Source organism: Bombina bombina, chromosome 8 (genome assembly GCF_027579735.1).
Source record: "Bombina bombina isolate aBomBom1 chromosome 8, aBomBom1.pri, whole genome shotgun sequence".
In the NCBI taxonomy this organism is placed as follows: Eukaryota; Metazoa; Chordata; class Amphibia; order Anura; family Bombinatoridae; genus Bombina; species Bombina bombina.
Window position 1 is genome coordinate 154622400 of NC_069506.1, and position 25745 is coordinate 154648144.

Sequence of the window (25745 nt, forward strand, 5' to 3'; positions counted from 1 at the left end):
GAATGAACCAATTCTCACATGTTCTTGATTAAAGAGTAGAGTCATATAAATTACCTTGTAGATTTCTTTATGCTGTTTTTTATACAGAGAGAGTTGATGTTGTTTGTGGACTTTGTTTACAATTTGATCTTTTTAACAACAATGTTTATTGGTAAAATTATTGGTTAAATTAAAATGTTGTGGATATGCTTGTTTTTTTTAGGTTTCAGTATGTCTGAAGTATATTTCACCTACAAAGGAACACTCTACCCTGTCATGTCTACAACACAGAAGGATATTGACTTTGCAGAGAATAAGTTCCAAGTTTATGATGATGATATCTTTAATATCACTTTTCCTAAATCAGGTACTTTAAAGGCCAGTGTTTAAAGGCACATTGAATACTAAATACACTTTATAATCATATTATTGAGGGAACTCCCTTAATTTCCCTTTATTCATGGGTGCCGCCCTGTTGAAATTTGCCTTTCCTTGTATTCCAGTGCTGACCTGTTTACCCTTGTGCAGCAACTGTCCTTAATATACCTGCACTGTAACCATTGTTCCAAAATGGTTACACCCATGATTACAGGAAGGTGCATGGAATGCATTTTGTGTTTAATGTCCTTTTAAGCACAGTATTCTTATGTTAAATTATTTTGCTAAATAATATATATATTTATATATTAAAGTTGTTTAAATAATTTTGAAACTAACAGGAAGTATATGTTTGTGTACAATGCATCCTAACAACTATCAAATGCCTACTAACAGGCAGTGACACATCCCACAAACATAAAAGCAACAATGTATTTTTTAGGTGCCTGTTTTTAAAAATGCAGAAAAAAACCTACAATATTTTAAAATGACTTATTTTAGATGCAATAAATAATACAAGAAATAAGAAAATTATCTTAATCAATGATGATTCGTGGAGAGTGCTATGCACGTAAAGGGACACTAAACCCACATTTTTTCTTTCATGATTCACATAGAGCTTGCAATTTTAAGCAACTTTCCTTATTACTCCTATTATCAATTTATTCGTTTTCATGCTATCTTTATTTAAAAGGCAAGAATGTAAAGCTTAGGAGAAGGCCCATTTTAGGTTCAGCACCCTGGAAAGTGCTTGCTTATTGGTGACTACATTTAGCCACTGATATGCAAGCATAACCCAGGTTCTAAAACCAAAATGCTTTTTAAATAAAGATAGTAAGAGAATGGAGAAAAATTGATAAAAGTTGTAAATTAGAAAGTTGCTTAAAATAACATGCTCTATCTGAATCGTGAAATAAAAAAAATTGGGTTTAGTATCCCTTTAAGATTATTACATTTGCAAATTAATATATTTTTGCATGCTCCAGCAAGAGCAAGGAGAGAGGTAAAGTTGGGGGAAAAGATCCTATTTTTGACATTTACAGGGAAATTTAAAAAGATATGCTACATAATATCAAGTGTATTTCCTTACAATTCATGTCAACACACTTCAAGTCACCTGCATATCTTCATTCTTATTCCAAAATTAATTCAAAATAATACACCTCCTTTAATGAAAAGAACTAATATAAATGATATCGCTTGCTTTTCACATGTAGCATAATGTGAGCAGAAATCAAGTAAAAGCTTGTATATTTGCTTGAAAACAATGCAAATGCTTGCTTGCCAAAACCACTCATTATTTATTAAAAAAATAATTTTCATCTGAACGCAATTATTGTAGCAGGATGCTCGGATAAATAAACCAGTTCCATAAAATGCACATTAATGATTTGTCTGTGTGCTGCTTTATTGGCTGTTTTGCCCAATTGTTTACAATAGAGTTTCCCAGCAGGTGGGGAATTTTTGTAACGTGATGTAAATTAGCCTGCTCTCTTTTATTTTTGAATAGCAAATTTGCACAATATCCTTATTGAAAAATGCAAGAGCCTATTGTGTCCTGCAACAATATACACGTCATGTGAAGAGTGGTGTGTACAAAACATGCCTGTTATTTTTAATGCCTTGAGAGGTTATGAGTACGAGGCACCCTTATTTCAAGTAAATTGGACAATATGACTGAATTTGAATAGCACTGAAAACTTGTGGCCAGTTTTTTACATTCCATATTATATGTCCTGAACCAATCATTACTATTAGAATGATCAAACATGAAAATTCTGTGGATATGCGGTTTATAAGCATTAGCCCCGTTTACTTTATTTTTTTATATTGTGTATAAATTTATCAAGAAGATAAATGTAGACTGAACTTCCACAATTTTTTTTGAAGAATTACAGCAATTTTGTTTTTAATTCTTATCTAGTATTTGCATTTTAATTTTTCTAGTGATAGCATCAATTTTTTGTAATGATTTTATAAGACCACCATTAAAACATAAATGGAAAAAAAAAATATATATATATATATATATATATATTGTGACATTAGGGTTAAAGGGACACTGAGCCCAAATTTTTTCTTTCGTGATTCAGATAGAGCATGAAATGTTAAGCAACTGTATAATTTACTCCTATTATCAAATTTTCTTTGTTCTCTTGCTATCTTTATTTGAAAAAGAAGGCATCTAAGCTTTTTTTTTTTTGGTTCAGGACTCTGGACAGCACTTTTTAATTGGTGGATGAATGTATCCACCAATCATCAAGAACAACCCAGGTTGTTCACCAAAAATGGGCCGGCATCTAAACTTACATTCTTGCATTTCAAATAAAGATACCAAGAGAATGAAGAAAATTTGATAATAGGAGTAAATTAGAAAATTGCTTAAAAATTTCATGCTCTATCTGAATCACAAAAGAAAAAAATTGGGTTCAGTGTCCCTTTAAACGCTAGTATAACTAAGGAATTTTTTTTTGCATTACCTAATTATGGCAGAAACAACTTAGTTCAGCACTTAATATAATAACTATTTATTTTATTTAAAAAGTGTCTATGATATTTTTATTTTGTACAAAATAAGGACAATACACACTAGAATAATATCAAATAATACGGATTATTGCTCAGAACCATCTGTTTCCAGATCAACATGATGAAATAAAGATAAAATATTAAAAATAAAAATACAAGAACATCTGTATGTTTAAACAGTTTTATACTGACATTCAAATTATTTTTCAAATATAAAAAACTACATATAGTTATATATATATATATATATATATATATATATATGTCTAAATATGTGTATGTGAGTTAGTATATATTATATATATATATATATATATATATATATATATATATATATATATATATATATATAATATATATATCAGTACATGTATATATGTAGACACAACATGATTGATCTTTTTGTTTTGATGCTTAATGAAACTATTTTCATGAATTATTTGCTTTAATTGCTAGGTACGACTTGGATGATGGAAATTTTAAGTCTTATTAAAACCAATGGGGATCCAACCTGGATTAAAACCGTTCCAAACTGGGATAGGGTACCTTGGATAGAAGCACCAGGTGTGGGTGAAAAACTGCAAACTGCAAACGGCAACCCGAGACTTATCACCAGCCATCTTGGCAGACACATTTTTTGTAAATCTTTTTCTAGCTCCAACGCTAAGGTAACACTTTGTCGTAAACTACACCAATTCATATAACAACTGCTATATATCTCACAAAATAGCCCAAAAAAGTTTATAAGGGGGAGCAGTCAAATAAATCTTTATAAAGATGCCCAAGAAAACATGTCAATGATGCAGAGAGATTAGTATGAGCTACTGGGATATACTTTTGCTTTTACTTTTGTGAAGAGTTCCTCTTCAGTTCTTTAAAATTGAATAAATTATAGCTCTGTAATAGAAGTAAGTTATTAGGTTGTCATGTTGCCTACAATGCTATAATGCTTATATATGGGGCCCCATGTACTAAGGGCTGTGTGGACAAGGTTCTCAACTTGAGAATCTGTCCGCATGGCTTTGCAACAAATTGGCAGCGGACCCTTTACGGGGTCTGCTGCCCGCATGTACCATAACACACTCAGTTGAGAGTGTAATGCCACCCCTGTCAATCACCCTGAGTGAGTGTGTTCTGGGTGATTTCAATCCACAGCCTCAGAGGTGGTGGAAAGTGTAAAAAGCAGCGGGAAGCAGGCTCACATGTGCAAACTTGTCCCGGTGCTTAGTACATGGAACCCATAATCTCCAATAATTTTACAACTTTGTTTTTGGGTTTAACTAATAGTTATTGATCACATACCTAATAATAGATTGAGACCCCAACCTTTGATCAATTAATAAGGGGAAAACAATGTTAAACTCACAAATCAAGTACACTTCATGTTTGTCAAGTTAGTAATCTCTCTCTAGGCATGGATATGGTCAATGCCCTAACAAATAAAAGCAGAAGTTTTAGAAGCTCACTCCTTATGTCACATATAGAGTACTACAGCACCCTTCTTATTGGCTTACTTTTCTACAGATTGCCTCAACTTTAGTCTGTCTTAAAGCTTTCCACCAAGATGATCCCCCTGTTACCCCTCCCCTAATCCTTTATGACAGTTCCTATACTGAGTTGAGGATAAAGTCTAACCCTCATCTACAAAGTCCTTTACAATGTTGCACCTCATCTCTATATACATTCATTCTAGCCTCCTTTGCTCTTATTCTGATCTAACAGTACCTCTTATAACCACCTCCTAATCCGGTCTTCAGGACTATTTGTGGAACTCTCTTTAACAGTCTGCCAGTCTATGCTCCATTACCCAAAACTTTAAATTATTCCTCAAACATTTCCCTTCAGAATCTTATATGTTCATTGTTTATCTAAGACCAATTCCCAATATCAAGAAAAGAAAAGGAAAATGTCAACCCTAGGATTGAAAATATTGTACACTTGGAAAGCACTCTTACCTAAGAAAAAGAGGCTCTGGGTTGGAACAGGGATTCTCAGGGAGGGGAGATGGTCTTAACCGTAACAAGTTAAAATTTAACCTTTATTAAGATTCTCAATAAGATAATAGTCCACAAACAAACATATATACTTGACTTAAAAACACAGATGAGGTAGGGGATATCGTGTGCAGCGTGTGTAGAACGTAGAGAGTTACTGATGGGATTCATTCGTAAACCTAGGATAGACAATCCCTAGTCGGGAATCTATTCCCTTTGCAAATAAATAGTATGCAGTACTGTTGGATATTAGTACAAGTGTTTAGTGCGACTGAACATGGTATTAGACTTCTTAATATATATAGTACACCTAATGGCGTTTTTTACATTTATTGTTCAAGTCTGCTTAAGCAACTTTATAGTATTAGATTGAGGCTTAAATTGTTAATACATTGTTATGTTGTCACTCTTGCTATTATGTATTCTAAATAAAAGTTGCTATTAGTATCACTCGTGCCTCTGTTACAGAACTGGATGGGAAAAATAATCGTGTTCTCCTTATAGGCTATAATTCATCATATAGGTAATACCTGTGTTAGGGCTAATATAAACGTTCATACAGCCAGATTCAATGAATATCTATTGGAGACTTATGATGATGCTCTCAATATTTCCCCATATCGGGTTAATTCCTTTTAATTTAAATAAACTTGGTGTGCTTTTCTCTTGTTTATTTTACAGCAGGTCATTTCAATGCAATATAGTAAAACTTTTTCTAATATTGATAATTGTCCAGTCTTCAACTGACAGTGCAGTTAATAAGTTAGACTAGGGGGTACCATGAATGGGATAAATACTGTACGGTGCTATCAGGTGTAGATAGGAGTGTTTGGTGCGACTAAACATGCTATTCCGCTTGCTGCTGTTGGTAGTACACCTTAATAGTATTTATTAGTTTGCATTCACTGTTCCTGTCTACTTTAGTAATTTATCCACATTTGTTGAAGAACAGGATGTTAATAAATCACTATGTTGTTAGTAAAAATATACTCGTCATGTTGTCACAAAATATATTGAGGAGGGTATTCAACTTCTGCTAGTGAGTTATACTCTGCTTTATGAATATCACCCGTATTGGTGCTAATAAGAGCGTTTTGGATAGCCTAATTTCTGTGAGTACCTACGAAAGACTTATAAAGGTATGACTAATATTTCCCAATATCAGGTTAGTTCCTGTAAGTTTTAATACATCACAGTATGCGTACATCTAATATATTTTTTATATATATCTCCGGCAGGTTAGTTATCCTGCACTATGATAAAATGCTTTCAAATCTAAGTAGTTTTACTGGCTTCAACAGGCAACGCCTTCTATAGATTTTAAGTAGGGAAATACCATAAGTCTTGGATTTATAGGTTATTCTGTTCCACTAGGAACATATAATTTATTAAGTCCTCAGGTAAGACAGTTTAGATGTACATAGTAGCTCTATAATTCATAGTTTAACTAAATAAATTGTACCGGATAACTATTACTGCTATCTGCTCAGTAATCAACTAGAATTATAACAGCTGCTGCAAAAATATCAAACCCAATCGCTTTGCTAACAAACCACTAGTAGAGTAATCATATTATCGGCTAACTGCCGAAAGTAGCGTTTGTTACAAGTTTTTATAGCTAGGCTGTCAGGGTTTGGCAGTTCCCCATGTCATCTGCAAGTTTAAAAAGTTTTGCTTTAAGCCCTGACATGTTTCGCCACTATCGTGGCTTTCTCAAAGGGTACGGTGCAGCGTTCAGCGTGAACTTTTATGGACTCGCCTTACTCCCCTTTCGGTGACGTCATAGCCAATTATAGTCGATGATACTAAGAGCCAATCACCATGACTTTCGCTTGTCGGATAGCTGTTATCCACTTGCTTAATGGAGGATTTACCGGTATTCTAGCTATAGGCATTCGTTGAATGTCATTTAACTGAATATATTCTCTATATTAGTATTAATGGTTCTACATGTGTCAACTCAAAGAATTACATAGACATATTTCACATGTGTAGTAATAACATAGTATGTTTATAAGTTGATTGGCATAGATAGAATTGTTATGATGATAAAATTAGGTGTATTAATACTACATTGAGATCTTAATGGGATCTTGTTACTAAACAGTCTACTGTCTATTCATATACAGTGGATATTGTTTTAGGGATATTGTCAAACAGTATATGTCAGTATATGAGTGACCGAATAATAGTATGCTGCATTCATTGGTACTGTACTCATATTCGTATCACCTGCTATATTTGAATGTGTCCCTGACAAAATGATTAATTGATTTTGGTTATAGCTCAGTTTTAGGTAATCCTGGACACACATCATAAGCCAGGTTTATCACTCTATTAATAACATGTCACAAGGATCTATGGCAAATCATAAATTGCCTCTATGTACGAATCTAATGCAAGGGAGATAATTTTTGTGTATAATCGTCGGGATATTTGTAGTATAATACAGTAAGGTTCTTCACGTGAAGTGGTGAAAATCAAACAGGAGTGAAATATTAGTGTAAACTAATTTATAATAAAAGAGTTTGATTAAAAGGGAATAAACTAAAACAGTGAATGAGGAGAATAAATTAAAAGGTGACTATGGGTAAAATGGGATGTTTGTAAGGTGTATGGTGAACAAAAAATAAAAATAAGCATTATTCTTAATCCTAGTGAGATCTGGGTTAGGCTATGTGAGATGGTAACAGTTGCAGTGTGCGTTGATAATGTGGCATCTTCCTTTTCTTTTGCTAGCAACTTCTTTTCAGTGCTTAGTGGTGCTTAGTGTTTACTGGACTGGTGCTGAACCTATTACAGTTAAGTCTATCACCTACTGTAAATATACAAAACCCGCCCTCTATATCTGTACTTGCAAAGGGAGTATTACACACATTTTTAGAAGTTAAACTAGACTGTGCTATGTTGGCTTGTGACTATTATCTGCCTAAGAGTGTTAACATTTTAATATGTGTTCACTGGGTACCGATTTGAGAATATTAATGTATGCTCCTAACAATTTGTATCACCTATTTATATTCAACTACAATCATCTTGAGTGGAATTTTAGCTGTCAATTTCAGTAGTTGTTATAACTGGAGTCTGGTTGGGTTTTGATGTATATTTCTATTCTCAATACCCCATATATTATCTCTGGATTTTTGCTATGTTCCTCTGTTTATAGGTATGAAACATAATTATTGTGTTCATTTAACCCATTTGGTTGAATGGCATTCAATAGGTAAATCCATCTGCTTTTGTATTGTAGTAGTAATTTTTCTTTGTCTCCACCTCTTATGTCAAAATTGATTTTTTTTGTACACCAAAGCATTGTAGGTGGTTGGTTTTACCCTGATGGAATTTATAGAAATGTTGTGCCACAGATGTGATGGTTTTTCTGTTCTGTAGGTCCTTGGCTGCATTTTTAATATTGCGTACATGTTCCTGCAGACGTGTGTGTAATTTGCGTGTTGTCATGCCAACGTAAATTTTCGGGCAACTGCATCTCAAGACAAATATTACTACGGTGGTTTTACAGTTGATAAAAGATTTAATGTGATGTACATTGTTAAATCTATCTTTCACTGTGGTGGTTTTTTTCAAGAATTTGCAGCTTGTGCAAGAACCACAGGAGTATGATCCATTAGGTATGTTATCTCTCTTTGTGCTTTTCTTTTTGTGCACAAAGTGGCTGGGACTGATGAGATCTTTTAAATTCTTTGTCCTTCTGTAGCTCCCCTCTATCTTAGGCCCTATTAGTTTTTCCAGTATGTTATCGGATTGTAGAATATGCCAGTGTTTTTAAATAATTTTAATTATATCTTGGCTCTGTGCATTGTATGTTAATACAAGTCTTGTTTTCCCATCCTTCTGTCGGGATTTTGGTTTTATTAGATCCTGTCGGTTAGTTATTTTGGCTCTGTGTTTTGCCTTTTTGATAGAGGCTCTACTGTACCCTCTCTGGCTGAGACGACTAGCTACTTCTGATGCTCTTTTTTGATATAATTCATCTTCTGAACAATTCCTCCTGGTCCTTAGGAATTTCCCTATTGGAAGGGATTTTATTGTGCATGGAGCATGTGCACTTGGCTACCAATACAATACTGTTCAGTACGTCTCTTTTCTAAATAGATCTGTACCTAGCATTCCGTTTGCTTTCTTGAGCACTCTCAGATCTAAGAATGTTATCTCTGTTTGGCTACATTCATATGTTAATTTGATGTTCAGGCTGTTGTTGTTTAGAATGTCCACTGTATATGAATAGACAGTAGACTGTTTAGTAACAAGATCCCAATGTAGTATTAATACACCTAATTTTATCATCATAGCAATTCTATCTATGCCAATCAACTTATAATCATACTATGTTATTACTACACATGTGAAATATGTCTATGTAATTCTTTAAATTGACACATGTAGAACCATTAATACTAATATAGAGAATATATTCAGTTAAATGACATTCAACGAATGCCTATAGCTAGAATACCGGTAAATCCTCCAATAAGCAAGTGGATAACAGCTATCCGACAAGCGAAAGTCATGGTTATTGGCTCTTAGTATCATCGACTATAATTGGCTATGACGTCACCAAAAGGGGAGTAAGGCGAGTCCATAAAAGATGAACGCCATGCCATACCCTTTGAGAATGCCATAATAGTGGCGAGTCAGGGCTTAGTTGTTACGCTTAAAGCAAAACTTTTTAAACTTGCAGATGACATGGGGAACTGCCAAACCCTGACAGCCTAGCTATAAAAACTTGTAACAAACGCTACTTTCGGCAGTTAGCCGACAATATGGTTACTCTACTAGTGGTTTGTTAGCAAAGCGATTGGGGTAGATATTTTTGCAGCAGCTGTTGTTATAATTCTAGTTGATTACTGAGCAGATAGCAGTAATAGTTATCCGGTACAATTTATTTAGTTAAACTATGAATTATAGAGCTACTATGTACATCTAAACTGTCTTACCTGTGGACTTAATTAATTATATGTTCCTAGTGGAACAGAATAACCTATAAATCCAAGACATGGTATTTCCCTACTTAAAAACTATTGAAGGCGTTGCCTGTTGAAGCCAGTAAAACTACTTAGATTTGAAAGCATTTTATCATAGTGCAGGATAACTAACCTGCTGGAGATATATATAAAAAATATATTAGATAAACGCATACTGTGGTTTATTAAAACTTACAGGAACTAACCTGATATTGGGAAATATTAGTCATACCTTTATAAGTCTTTCGTAGGTACTCACAGAAATTAGGCTATCCAAAACGTTCTTATTAGCACCAATACGATGATATTCATAAAGCAGAGTATAACTCACTAGCAGAAGTTGAATACCCTCCTCAATATATTTCGTGACAACATGAGTATATTTTTACTAACAACATAGTGATTTGTTGAAGAACAGGATGTTAATAAATGTATATAAATTACTTAAGTAGACAGGAACAGTGAATGCAAACTAATAAATACTATTAAGGTGTACTACCAACAGCAGCAAGCTGAATAGCATGTTCAGTCGCACCAAACACTCCTATCTACACCTGATAGCACCGTACAGTATTTATCCCATTCATGGTACCCCCTAGTCTAACTTATTAACTGCACTGTCAGTTGAAGCCTGGACAATTATCAATATTAGAAAAAGTTTTACTATATTGCATTGAAATGACCTGCTGTAAAATAAACAAGAGAAAAGCACACCAAGTTTATTTAAATTAAAAGGAATTAACCCGATATGGGGAAATATTGAGAGCATCATCATAAGTCTCCAATAGATATTCATTGAATGTGGCTGTATGAACGTTTATATTAGCCCTAACACGGGTATTACCTATATGATGAGTTATAGCCTATAAGGAGAACAAGATTATTTTTCCCATCCAGTTCTGTAACAGAGGCACGAGTGATACTAATAGCAACTTTTATTTAGAATACATAATAGCAAGAGTGACAACATAGCAATGTATTAACAATTTAAGCCTCAATCTAATACTATAAAGTTGCTTAAGCAGACTTGAACAATAAATGTAAAAAACACCATTATTAAGAAGTCTAATACCATGTTCAGTCGCACTAAACACTTGTACTAATATCCAACAGTACTGCATACTATTTATTTGCAAAGGGAATAGATTCCTGACTAGGGATTGTCTATCCTAGGTTTACGAATTAATCCCATCAGTAACTCTCTACGCTCTACACACGATATCCCCTACCTCATCTGTGTTTTTAAGTCAAGTATATTGAGAATCTTAATAAAGGTTAAATTTTAACTTGTTATGGTTAAGACCATCTCCCCTCCCTAAGAATCCCTGTTCCAACCCAGAGCCTCTTTTTCTTAGGTAAGAGTGCTTTCCAAGTGTACAATATTTTCAATCCTAGGGTTGACATTTTCCTTTTCTTTTCTTGAAACTAAAAAGTACACAGCACCTGACTCTGCTAATTATTTGTAAAAAGATATATAATCTTAGTCACTACACAGAGTATCCTAAGTATTATCCATAGTAGTGCCATTAGTCTTGTTTTTATCTTGTATTCAATTCCCAATATCACTCAGATCTAGAAAGCATTGGCAATTTAACCTTCTGAAGGCATTTTATTTAAAAAACGGACAGCAGTGAATTAAGGGATAAAAACAAGCTCCGCAGCTAGAAATAAAAGGCAAAAACACAGTTATTGCTGCAAATGTTAATATAATGTTATTTAAATGTTTAGGGTAATGTAGTGCTCCTTTAATTATTTTACTAATTTGGGGTTAGTAATCAAATATTTTGCACAAAAAGAAAAATTACCTTATATTTTGCTTGTTTTAAGGTTATATACACCATTAGGAACCCAAAGGATGTTCTAGTCTCATTTTATCATTTTGCCAGAATGAGTGCATTCTTTAAAGATCCTGAAAGTTTTGACCAGTTCATAAATGATTTCCTTTCAGGAAATGGTGAGTATTGGAAATGGTAAAATATTAATCTGATTAAAAACAAGCAAAAGGCAAAACAAAATTCTATTCATTTTATTTAATTGCAGTGGGCTATGGCTCTTGGTTTGACCATGTGAAAGGTTGGATGGAGTTTGCAGGAAAGGAAAATTTCATGTTGCACTCCTATGAAGATATGCAGAAGGTAAATATAGATGTCTGGAAACTGTTTCTGGGAAAAAAATATAGATTAATACATTTAAGAAATAATACTAAGGGATCAAAGTATTAAGCAGTGTAAACTGCTTTTGAGCCCTTGTGGGGCAGGCTCACACATGTGAACCTTCTTCCCACAATGTACAAAACATTGGTCAGCAGACCTCTGCTTCTTATACTCTCTTATCTCTGAGGTACCGTATTGAAATCATCCTGAACACAATCGCCCAGGGTGATTCACAGGCCCTTATTTCGCGTGAGAGAAGCGGGAGACATTACACACTCAACCAAGACAGAGTGTAATGATACATCCAGCTAGTGGACCGCTGACCGTTCAATGCAAATCCATGCAGACAGGTTCTCAAGTTGAGAATCATTTCTGTAAAGCCCTTTGCACATAGGTCAGTAAAAAGCAGGTGCTCTGATAACCCTGGTGTAGTTATCAAATATAGTCACTGGACTTACAATACACAAGGTGTTTATTAAAGTGATGTTTTTGAGCACTGTAGCCCCTTCCTCAGACCACTGTTCATCTGAGGAAGGGGTTACAGTGCTCCGAAACGTAACTTTAATAAACACTTTTATACTGTGAGTGCAGATTCTACTATATTTGGATGATATGTACTATATTTGGATGGCATCAAATATCCGTAACAATATCAGAACAAATGCACAGAGAAATTTAAAAGAAAACTAATAAATACTGACAAATTTGTGAGCATTTATTTGTTTCCTTTAAATTGTTAAATACCTTTTGCACGCTGGAGAGCCGCACTAACCCGGTCCTCTTCTTCACAGTGTTGGGAAATACAACAGCATGTACTATACCACATGTATGAACAAAATTGATGCTGTAGATGGCGCTGTTCAGTTTAGATTGCTGATTGTTTATATCTGTGATCTTGTTCATTCTTTTATACAGGAAGGAAGTTGTTTTTTTAATCTCTATTGTGTTTTTCCTCCTCTGTGTGTGCTGACTATAGTTTTACAAGTCCTTTGGTATGTTACAAATATTGCTGATGCATCTGTACAAGTAAAGCCTAATACAGTTTTCTTTAAAAGCTTCCAGTGTCTTTTTGATACATACACCAACAGGTTATGGGCCCAGACACTGAAGAAAAAGAAACTACAAGTCAGTAAGTGTTGCATCTATGATCCAAGCAAATACTGTGTGAGGAAACAAGAGCTGCATCCAAATTACTGAAAGATGGCAAGTGGTTCAGATGTGAAATATGCAATAGCGAAATTAAATAATACCAACTACCAGCTGTGGAAGTTTAAGCTTGAAATGCTGTTATCCAAAGATGATTTATGGGAGGTGCTGGATACAAACAGACCCACTGATAATCCAGGGGAATGGGACAAGAAAAACAGACAAGCAAAAGCAGTTATAAGCCTGTTAGTGGAGGATGATCAACTCATTCACATAAGAAAAGAAAACACAGCTAAAGGTATGTGGACTGCACTACAAAAACTGCATGAGCGTTCAAACTTAAATAGTAAACTATATTTGCTGCGCAAACTATATAAGATGAGGCTGGAAAAAGGCCAGGAAATGTGTGAACATGTGAATGCTATGCTAGAGATTGTGGAACAGCTATGTGCAATTGGAGAAGAAATTAAAGACAATCATATAGTAGCATCGTTACTATGCAGCCTTCCAGAGTCATATAGTGCCCTTATCAATGCTCTAGAAACCAGACCTGAACAAGAACTAACACTAGAATATGCTAAGGGAAAACTAATTGATGAATATAATAGAAGAAAGGAAAACATGCATAGTGAAGAAAATGAGAGATCTGGGGTAGCTCTGAAGGCGCAAGAAGGCACAAAACAAAACAGAGAAACCAGAGTGTGTTTTCGCTGCAAAAAGGTCGGTCACCTGAAAAAGAACTGCTCAATCTGGAAAGCTGAGCAGCGAAGGTTAGAACCACCTACAAGAGAGAGCGCTAAGGCAGCCACAAAGCAAACTGCAGCTGCATCATGGAGCGGCAGCTTTAAAGTGACTCAGAATAGTACACCACACGGATGGTGCATTGACTCAGGGGCAACTAGTCACATGACAAGTGACGAGACATTCTTCACAGAAATTGATTTCAATACTAAAGATAAAGTCTTCCTAGCAAATGGGAAAAGTATTACAGCTGAAGGTAATGGTCAAGGGTTCCTGACTTGCATCACACCATCAGGAGGAAAGCAAAGCATTCTAGTAAAGAATGTTCTGTACGTCCCAAGTTTAGAAGGAAGCCTCCTATCAGTGAAAACTCTTGCTAACAATGGACTCACAGTTCAGTTCCAAGGCAATGAATGCACAATTCGAAACAGGAAACAAATCCTAGCAAAAGGAAGATTGAACGAACACCTGTACAAACTTATCACTGAAAGGAAGCAAGCCAAAACAGCCATTCATAATCCACACAACAAATGTATCCACCTGTGGCACAGGCGATTAGGGCATCGAAACCCAGAGGCCATAAAGGAACTTGCAAAGGAAGGTTTATCAGAAGACATGATAATTTTGCCTTGTGACATGCTCGTGAAGTGCACATGTTGTATCAAAGCAAAGGCCACACGTACCCCACTTCCACAAGCCAGTCAAAGAAAAACCACTCACCCCATGGAACTCATACACAGTGATGTGTGTGGACCAATGAAAACTCCCACACCCGGCGGGAACAGATATTTACTGACTTTCATTGACGATTATTCCAGGTACACAACAACATATCTGATGAAGCACAAAAGTGAGACATCAGAGAAACTTCAAGAATTTATAGCTACATTCAGCAATAAATTTCAACGGAAACCAGGAACAATACGTACCGACAACGGAGGGGAATATATGAGTAAGGAAGTGGAGTCATACATGAAGAAACAAGGCATTATACACCAAACGACTGTACCATACACTCCTGAGCAAAATGGTGTTGCAGAAAGGAAAAATCGCACCCTCATAGAAATGGCAAGATGCATGCTTTCAGACGCCAATTTACCTAACCAGTACTGGGGTGAAGCAATAATGACTGCAACATACTTACAGAACAGGCTACCATCAAAAACTATTGAGAGCACCCCATATGAAATGTGGAATGGATCAAAACCTAGTATGGGACATATTAGAGTGTTTGGATGTAAAGCATATGCCCATGTTCCAAGTGAGAAACGCTCCAAATTAGAGAACACAGCCATAGAAGGCATTCTTATGGGCTACAGTGAACAAAGTAAAGGCTATAAAATTCTTCATCCAAAGACCAACAAGATCACAATAAGCCGCAGTGTTTATTTTGATGAAAGTCAAACATCAGAAAAAATGTCCCTCGAAAGCCATAAAGAGAACCTCTCCACTGAATCAGCAAGAGATGCTGACCAAAGTGAAGCTGTACAGGAGACAGAGCAAGAAGTGGAGCTCACAATAGAAAAAACAGCTACTTACAAACCAATAGAACCCACTGAACAACCAGAAATCAGAAAATCAACTCGGGTGACGAAAGGTATACCACCCCGCAAGCTGTCATACATCGCTAAGACACATGAAACACTCGAACCAACATCCTGGGAAGATATTGAAAAATTGCCAAAAAGGGAAGCCAACCAATGGAGAAAAGCAGCCGAAGAAGAAATAAAATCACTTCAGGAAAACAAAACCTGGACACTCACTGAGCTCCCCCCCAGTCGCAAAGCTATAGGAAGCAAATGGACTTTTAAAGTAAAATACGATGCAGAAGGAAATATCCACAGATACAAGGCAAGATTAGTTGCAAAGGGATATTCACAGAAATTTGGAGAAGATTATGATGAAACTTTTGCTCCAGTTGTAAAACACTCCACCATCAGAGCGCTCCTTAGCATTGCAGCCGGAAAGGGAATGCAAGTGAGGCACCTGGACGTCAAAACTGCTTTCCTATATGGAGACATCAAAGAGGATCTCTACATGGAACAGCCACCTGGATTTGAGAGGGAACCGAACCTTGTATGCAAACTTCAAAAGAGCATCTATGGACTAAAGCAAGCTGCGAGAATGTGGAATGAAAAAGTGAATGAAGTACTCATGAAACAAGGATTCTCAAGAAGCAAAGCAGATCCATGTCTATATTCAAGGCATCAAGAAAACAAATGGATATACATCCTAATTTATGTTGATGACATCATAACTTGTTTTGAACAAGAAGGGGACTGTGACCAAATAGTTCATATATTAAACCAGAACTTTGAGATTAAAGAACTAGGGAACATCACTTATTATTTAGGAATCCAAATAGAAAGGGAAGAGGATGGAAGCTATCTTCTTAACCAAAGTCAGAAAATTACAGAAATATTAGAGCAATTTCACATGCAAGATGCAAAAGAGGTGAAAACACCTATGGAACCAGATTACCTGAAAAACAACGGAATAGAAAACTTGTTACCCAATAACGACAATTACCGCAGGGCAATTGGAAAATTGCTATACATTGCCACCGTGGCAAGACCAGACATTGCCGCAGCAATAGGTATACTCTGTAGAAAAGTTGCGACACCATGTCAACGTGACTGGAATGCAGTAAAGAGGGTGATACAGTACCTAAAAGGAACAATTCGGATGAAGCTGCGACTGCCAGCAACATCAAACCCAAAACTAATTGGATATGTTGATGCTGATTGGGCCGGAGATACCACTGACCGCAAATCTACAAGTGGTTACATCTTCCAGTATGGAGAAGGAACAATAAGTTGGTCCAGTCGAAAACAAGCGACTGTTGCACTCTCTTCAACGGAAGCAGAATATATAGCAGCAGCACATGCATGTCAAGAAGCAATTTGGATTTGTCAACTTTTTCAAGACATGGGACTGGATGTGTCTAAACCCATACCAATTCTTGAAGACAACCAAGGGTGTATAAAGTTGACACAATCAGAAAGAGTGAATCCTCGAACCAAGCACATTGATGTAAAATATCATTTACTCAGGGACATGCAAGAACAAGGTATTATTGACATTCAATACTGCCCATCGGAAGAGATGACTGCAGACGCACTCACAAAGCCGTTGCCAAAGGAACGGCATTGTTTTCTTCAAAAGAAACTGAATGTTGTGTAATTATGTACATGCCGTTGAGAAGGGGTGTTGGGAAATACAACAGCATGTACTATACCACATGTATGAACAACATTGATGCTGTAGATGGCGCTGTTCAGTTTAGATTGCTGATTGTTTATATCTGTGATCTTGTTCATTCTTTTATACAGGAAGGAAGTTGTTTTTTTAATCTCTATTGTGTTTTTCCTCCTCTGTGTGTGCTGACTATAGTTTTACAAGTCCTTTGGTATGTTCCAAATATTGCTGATGCATCTGTACAAGTAAAGCCTAATACAGTTTTCTTTAAAAGCTTCCAGTGTCTTTTTGATACATACACCAACACACAGAAGGTCCTTTAGTGCAGGTCCTGGGAGCCGCCGTACTTTGCCTCCTGTTAGCGTGGCCGGGGCTCTGTGAAGTAGAGGATAGGGTTTGCACAGCTCTCCAGCTCATTAAAGGTACAGGTGAACTTTTTCATCTGTAGCTTTGGAAATTTTACATTTCTTTAATGACAATGAATGCAAATGTTCTACGAATATTCATGAATTTCCCAGAAATCTTAGCCAAACCAAATTCCTCATGGCTGCACATGTCTAGTATGTATGTATATGCACACATACATGCACACATTAAAATGCATGCACACATAACAATCCACTTCACACATAAACACACACACACACACATATATATATATATATATATATATATATATAACATGGAAGGGAACTGCACTCCAAGACCGGATCAGGTACACATCCTGTGACTCAGTAACATCCAGCCCTGGGTGCTAAATAGCACTCCAAAAAAGCTGTGATGTCACCAGAGCCACAGGCAGTTAACCCCAGGTGATATATATATATATATATATATATATATATATACATACAACATTGAACCCTTTCCAGTCCAACACCTTGTCATATAAAGTATAAGGTACGCTAAAGAGATGTCGGCCACTCGAAATATTCCCTGTTAATTTTGTCTCACCATTCACTTCTAATACTAGATTATGCACTGAGCATGGGCCTGGAATATTGTTAGTGCACCTTGCGATATCAATAATCATCCACTTGTAATCTAGATTTATGTATTCTTGCAATACAATAACATACCAGCTGACTGTGAAAAACATTATGAATACATTATCACATTATTTTTTGGAAGCAAAACTTTCCCCCATCATTTGCCTTATTTTGAGGAAACAATCCAGACTTTCTAGGACTTGTCTTATCTTCTCAGATCTGCTAATTCCAAATAAGGTTATATATGTAGCAGGTTTTTTTTTTGCTAACTTAAATTACAAGAAAAGGAGGAAGATTGACAGCTGAATTATATTGCAAAGCTTCTTTAACACACATAAGTAAAGGGACAGGAAACACCCAAATATTATTTCATGATTGAGATAGAGCATATAACTTTAAACAATTTTCTATTATACTTCTATTATCAAATATACTTCATTTTCTTGGTACCCTTTGTTGATGGCGCAGCAATGCACTATTTGGAGCTAACTGAACACATCATGTGAGCCAATGAGAAGAGGCATACATGTGCAGCTACCAATCAGCTGCTAGCTCAAAGTAGAGCATTGCTGCTCCTGAGCCTACCTAGGTATTCTTTTCAACAAAGGATACCAATAGAATTAAATAAATTAGATAATGGAAGTAAATTGGAAAGTTGTTTAAATTTGTAGGCTTTATCTGGATCATAAAAAAAAATTGGGTTTCATACTCCTTTAAATATTATTAATGTATATTTTGTGTCCCCTCTAAAGGCAGTGCCATGTTTGCTAAATTATGGTAGCTGCAAGGTTGTCATGGCCACTGAAAAGGAGTTCTCTGGAATGATCCGCGTGCAATCCTACTTGAATGATTTGACTTTCAAGCACATCATTGTTGTTTGAATTTTTGGAGATAATATATTGTTTATTGCAGGATCTACGAGGGAGTATAAAAAAGATTGCTAAATTCATTGGGAAGGAGCTAGAGGAGGAAACCTTAGAGTCTATTGTCCAAAATGTCACCTTTGAAAATATGAAAGAGAACTGCATGGCTAACTTCAGTCTGCTACCTGATCTGTATATGGACCAGAAAAAAAGCCCATTTATGAGAAAAGGTGAGCTATCCAACCTACCCCTTTTGATTTACATCATTTTAACATTCAAAAAATACATTGCATTTTCAGAGGTGAAACATCAATCCATCTCTAATTGGTTAGAGAAACACCAAAACTATCAGCTAGATTACGAGTTTTGCGTTAGAGGCTGTGTGGTGCTAACAAGCAGTTTTCCCTCACCGCTCACTTACCTACAGCGCTGGTATTACGAGTTTTTATAAACCCGTCGTTAAAAGACTAGAAGTGAGCGTTGAGCAAAATTTTGCTCCTTACCGCACTCCAATAGCAGCGCTGCTTAAGTCAGCGGTGAGCTGGTATAACGTGCTCGTGCACGATTTCTCCATAGGAATCAACGGGGAGAGCCCGCTGAAAAAAAGTCTAACCCCTGCCAAAAAGCAGCGTAAAACTCCTTAACGCAGCCCCATTAATTCCTATAGGGAAATAAAATTTATGTCTACATCTAACACCCTAACATAAACCCCGAGTCTACACACCCCTAATCTTACACTTATTAACCCCTAATCTGCTGCCCCCAACATCGCCGACACCTACATTATAATTATTAACCCCTAATCTGCTAGGTAATAGCTAGGTAGTTATTAAATAGTTAATAACTATTTAATAACTATTCTACCTAGTTAAAATAAATACAAACTATCCTGTAAAATAAAATTAAACCTTAAGCTGGCTACAATGTAACTATTAGCTATATTGTAGCTAGCTTAGGGTTTATTTTATAGGTAAGTATTTAGTTTTAAATAGGAATAATTTAGTTAATAATAGGAATTTTTATTTAGATTTCTTTTAATTAGGGTTAGGGTTAGACTTAGATTTAGGGGTTAATAACTTTAATATAGTGGCGGCGATGTTGGGGGCGGCAGATTAGAGGTTAATAAATGTAGGTAGGTGGCAGCGATGTTAGGGATGGCAGATTAGGGGTTAATAATATTTAACTAGTGTTTGCGAGGCGGGAGTGCATCGGTTTAGGGGTTAATATATTTATTATAGTGGCGGCGATGACCGGTTCGGCAGATTAGGGGTTAAAATTTTTCTTTTAGTGTTTGTGATGTGGGAGGGCCTTGGTTTAGGGGTTAATATGTAGTTTATGGGTGTTAGTGTACTTTTTAGCACTTTAGTTAAGCGTTTTATGCTACGGCGTTGTAGTGTAAAACTCTTAACTACTGACTTTAAAATGCGGTACCAGTCTTGACAGGAGAGGGTCTACCTCTCACTTTTTGGCAGACTCGTAATACCGGCGCTATGCAAGTCCCATTGAAAAAAAGAGGATACGCAATTTACATAAGTGGATTTGTGGTATTGTCAAGTCTGGCCAAAAAAGTGAGTGGTACACCTGTACCTGCAAGACTCGTAATACCAGCGGGCGTTAAAAAGCAGCGTTAGGACCGGCAAAAAAAATGCAAAACTCGCAATCTAGCCGTATATGTTTAAGCATTAGAAGCCCATTGACCCTATTGTAATGTGAAAATGTTTTGGCTTTCAGTTCTGTGGCATTTCATATAAAGTGAAAGTATTCAAATTAGTTAAAGGGATACTCAAGTCAAAATTAAACTTTCATGATTCAGATAGAGCATACAGTTTAAATAACTTTCCAATTTACTTTCATTAATAAAATGTGCACAGTCTCTTTATATTTACACTTGTTGAGTCACCAGCTTCTACTGAGCATGTGCAAGAATTCACAGAATAAATGTATGTGCATTTGTGATTGGCTAATGGGTGTCACATGATGCAGGAGGAGTGGAAATAGACATAACTTTGAAATTAAGACTAAGTGCTATTGGATTGTCTTTTTTTATCATGCATTTGTTGGCTATGCAAATCTACTTTGTTTACTGGCTCTTTAAAGGGACATTGTACTTAAAACATTTCTCAATTTCTTCTAGAAGAGAATGTTTGTTATCTGACTGCACTGTACACTTAATATATTTTAAAGTACAATGGAGTCTATGGCCTCTATTTATCAAGCCGTCGACTTTCTTGCATTCGACGGCCCCAATACGCTCACCTAAGAGCACCTAACATCGCCGCCGCGGACCTGAATACGCTCTCCAAAATTACAAAGAAAGCTGTCAAAAAGCTGCGCACCAAGTACGGAGCGATGAGCAGCAGACTGTTGTTAACTAACAATCATCGATCTCGCTGCTCTTCGGCTTTTTTACAGCTTTCTTACTATACTGTCACTAAGCACCCACACTATACTAAACTGTTTACCCCCTAAACCGCCGCTCCCAGAGCCCACCGCAACTCTAATAAACTTATTAACCCCTATCCTGCCGCTCCCAGACCCCGCCGCAACTAAATAAAGTTATTAACCCCTAAACCGCCGCTCCCGGAGCCCACCGCCACCTACATTATACGTATTAACCCCTAATCTGCCACCCCCTATACCGCCGCCACCTACATAAAGTTATTAACCCCTATCCTGCCACTCCCGGACCCCGCCGCAACTAAATAAAGTTATTAACCCCTAATCTGCCCCCCCCCCCACACTGTCGCCACTATATTAAATGAATTATCCCCTAAACCTAAGTCTAACCCTAACCCTAACACCCCCCTAACTTAAATATTATTTAAATAAATCTAAATAAAATTACAATTAATAACTAAATAATTCCTATTTAAAACTAAATACTTATCTGTAAAATAAACCCTAAGATAGCTACAATATAACTAATAGTTACATAGAGGCCTAGTTATCAACGTGTCTACTTTACCTGCCTTCGCCGGCCCAATACGCCCGCCTAAGCTCGCCTACCATCGCCGCCGCGGACCTGAAAAATTTCGCCTAAGTTATCAATAAAGCTGTCAAAAAGCCGCGCACCAAGTACGGGGCGATGAGCAGCGGACTGTGAGAATTATCACTCATCCGATCTCGCTGCTCTTCGGCTTTTTGACAGCTTTATTGCTAGCCTGTCACTAAGCACCCACACTAACTAAACTGTTCTACCCCCTATACCGGAGCCCCCCGCAACTAAATAAAGTTATTAACCCCTAAACCGCCGCTCCTAGACCCCGCCGCAACTCTTATAAATGTATTAACCCCTAAACCGCCGCTCCCAGACACCGCCACCTACATTATACCTAGTAACCCTTATCCTGTCCCCCCTATACCGCCGCCACCTATAATAAAGTTATTAACCCCTATCCTGCGGATCCCGGACCTCGCCGCAACTAAATAAATAGTTTAACCCCTAAACCGCCGCTCCCGGACCCCGCCGCAACCTATATTAAACTTATTAACCCCTAATCTGCCCCCCCTACACCGTCGCCACCTATAATACATTTATTAACCCCTATCCTGCCCCCCCTACACCGCCGCCACTGTAATAAAATTATTAACCCCTAAACCTAAGTCTAACACTAACCCTAACACCCCCTAACTTAAATATTAATTAAATAAATCTAAATAATATTTCTCTTATTAACTAAATTAATCCTATTTAAAACTAAATACTTACCTTTAAAATAAACCCTTATATAGCTACAATATAAATAATAATTATATTGTAGCTATCTTAGGATTTATTTTTATTTTACAGTCAACTTCCAATTTATTTTAACTAGGCAGAATAGCTATTAAATAGTTATTAACTATTTAATAGCTACCTAGCTAAAATAAAGAGAAATTTACCTGTAAAATAAAAACTAACCTAAGTTACAATTACACCTAACACTACACTATCATTAAATAAATTAAATACAAATACCTACAAATAAATACACTAACTAAGTTACAAAAAATAAAAAAATAATTTACAAACATTATAAAACTATTACAACAATTTTAAGCTAATCACACCTACTCTAAGCCCCCTAATAAAATAACAAAGCCCCCCAAAATAAAAAAAATCCCTACCCTATTCTACATTTAAAAGATACCAGCTCTATTTACTAGCCCTTAAAAGGGCCTTTTGTGGGGCATGCCCCAAAGAAAACGGCTCTTTTGCCTGTAAAATAAAAATACAACCCCCCAACATTAAAACCCACCACCCACACACCCCTAATCTAACCCAAACCCCCCTTAAATAAACCTAACACTACCCCCCTGAAGATCTTCCTACCTTGAGTCGTCTTCACTCAGCCGAGCTGAATTCTTCATCCAATCCGGGCGATGTCTTCATCCAAGCGGGGGCTGGAAGAGGTCCATCATCCGGCTGAAGTCTTCATCCAAGCGGGGGCTGAAGAGGTCCATCATCCGGCTGAAGTCTTCATCCAAGCGGGGGCTGAAGAGGTCTTTCATCCGGCTGAAGTCTTCAATCTTCTTTCTTCCAGCTCCATCTTCATCCCACCGACGCGGAACATCCTTCCTCCATGACGAACTCCCGACGAATGAAGGTTCCTTTAAATGACGTCATCCAAGATGGCGTCCCTCGAATTCCGATTGGCTGATAGGATTCTATCAGCCAATCGGAATTAAGGTAGGAATAATCTGATTGGCTGATGGAATCAGCCAATCAGATTCAAGTTCAATCCGATTGGCTGATCCAATCAGCCAATCAGATTGAGCTCGCATTCTATTGGCTGTTCCGATCAACCTCAGCGTATTTGAGGTTGACGGCTTGATAACTAGGGGCCATTGTATCTAGCTTAGGGTTTATTTTTATTTTACAGGCAAGTTTGTATTTATTTTAACTAGGTACAATAGTTATTAAATAGTTATTAACTATTTAATAACTACCTAGCTAAAATAAATCCTAACCTAAGTTACAATTACACCTAACACTACACTATAATTAAATAAATTAAATTAATTAACTACAATTACCTACAATTAAATACAATTAAATAAAATTAACTAAAGTACAAAAAAACAAACACTAAATTACAGAAAATAATAAAATAATTACAAGTTTTTTTTAACTAATTACACCTAATCTAATCCCCCTAATAAAATAAAAAAGCCCCCCAAAATAATAAAAATCCCTACCCTATACTAAATTATAAATAGCCCTTAAAAGGGCTTTTTGCGGGGCATTGCCCCAAAGTAATCAGCTTTTTTACCTGTAAAAAAAGAAATACAACCCCCCCAACATTAAAACCCACCACCCACTCACCCAACCCTACTTTAAAACCCACCCAATCCCCCCTTAATAAAACCTAACACTAACCCCTTGAAGATCACCCTACCTTGAGCCGTCTTCACCCAACCGGGCCTAAGTCCTCAGCTAAGCTGGGCGAAGTCTTCATCCAACCGGGCAGAAGAGGTCCTCCAGATGGGCAGAAGTCTTCATCCATGCGGCATCTTCTATCTTCATCCATCTGATGAGGAGCGGCTCCATCTTGAAGACATCCGACGCGGAGTATCCATCCAGACCGACAACTACCCGACGAATGACTGGTCCTTTAAATGACGTCATCCAAGATGGCCTCCCTTGAATTCCGATTGGCTGATAGAATTCTATCAGCCAATCGGAATTAAAGTAGGAAAAATACTATTGGCTGATACAATCAGCCAATAGAATTGAACTTCAATCCTATTGGCTGATCCAATCAGCCAATAGGATTGAGCTTGCATTCTATTGGCTGTTCCAATCAGCCAATAGAATGCAAGCTCAATTCTATTACACAGTTGAGAATGTTAACTCACACTAGATTTAATGTCTATTTTACTACAACGACAATCGGAACTGCCGATAATGGATGACAACCAGGAAGCGATTTATAAATATAGGCATGATGAGTAAGCTGGGCATGTATGATCATTAATGTTTTTTAAACTTTTAATAGGTTAAAAAAAAACATCTTTTAAATCACTCTGTTTTACCAATATTTTAATCTAAAATCAAGAAGGACAGTGTGGATATCATTTCCCCCCACAGGGCACAAAAGCTGGTTATGCTGCTTAGCACATGGAGCCCAACATGACTGGTGTATGTACAATTGAACATTTCAATTTTGTTATCTTTTTGTGCTTACAGGGATCTCAGGTGATTGGAAAAATCATTTCACCGTAGCTCAGAATGAATATTTTGATCAAATCTACAAGGAGAAGATGAAAGACTTCAATATGAAATTTGTCTGGGATGAGAACTGATATGGCTCAATTTAATTTTCAAATGGTTGTTTCTTTCCTTTTTCATTGTGGCAAGAAGTCTAAGGAGTATAGCTTAGCTGACATACAGTGGGAGATTGGTAATGTGTCAACATTAACGGGTCATGTGCTGCATCACATAAAAGGGATACAGAATATAAGTAAAATGCTGATTAGAAAATACTAAATTGACCATCTCTATGTAAAAAGGAAGATATCTTACAAAAACATTTTTCCCGTAACCGCATTGTATAGAGACTGTGAATAGTGAACATTATATATATATATGGCCATTATAAAAAAATGAATCAGTTAGCCATAGTTCCAGTATAACCTGTATTGTTAAAGCCAATCAAAGGCAATATGACACAAGCCAATAAGGGCCTAGATTAATTAAAACTCATTAGCTAATATCTTATGGAAAAGACTCATTGTAACATTTCCACTTGAAAACTTTGCAAATTCAAAGAGATTTGTATCTGCCCAATGTTGTAAACATTCACTTCTCATC

The 25745-nt window shown here is 36.5% G+C and overlaps 1 protein-coding gene across 1 annotated transcript; it reads left to right on the forward strand.

Moving 5' to 3' along the window:
- The first annotated feature begins 210 nt into the window (after nt 1-210).
- On the forward strand, nt 211-25237 carry LOC128638055 (sulfotransferase 2B1-like). Its single transcript, XM_053689925.1, has 6 exons — nt 211-346; nt 3343-3554; nt 11690-11816; nt 11903-11997; nt 19002-19182; nt 25122-25237. Exons 1-6 carry the CDS (start codon nt 211-213, stop codon nt 25235-25237), a joined length of 867 nt encoding a protein of 288 aa, XP_053545900.1.
- The last annotated feature ends 508 nt before the right edge of the window (nt 25238-25745 follow it).

Bases quoted from the DNA above. Each gene is read 5' to 3' on its own strand.
- LOC128638055 (XM_053689925.1), top strand. From the start codon at position 211: ATGTCTGAAGTATATTTCACCTACAAAGGAACACTCTACCCTGTCATG. The intron at 3,555-11,689 runs GTAACACTTTGT...GCTTGTTTTAAG, and splicing joins TTTCTAGCTCCAACGCTAAG to GTTATATACACCATTAGGAA. The intron at 11,817-11,902 runs GTGAGTATTGGA...ATTTAATTGCAG, and splicing joins TGATTTCCTTTCAGGAAATG to TGGGCTATGGCTCTTGGTTT.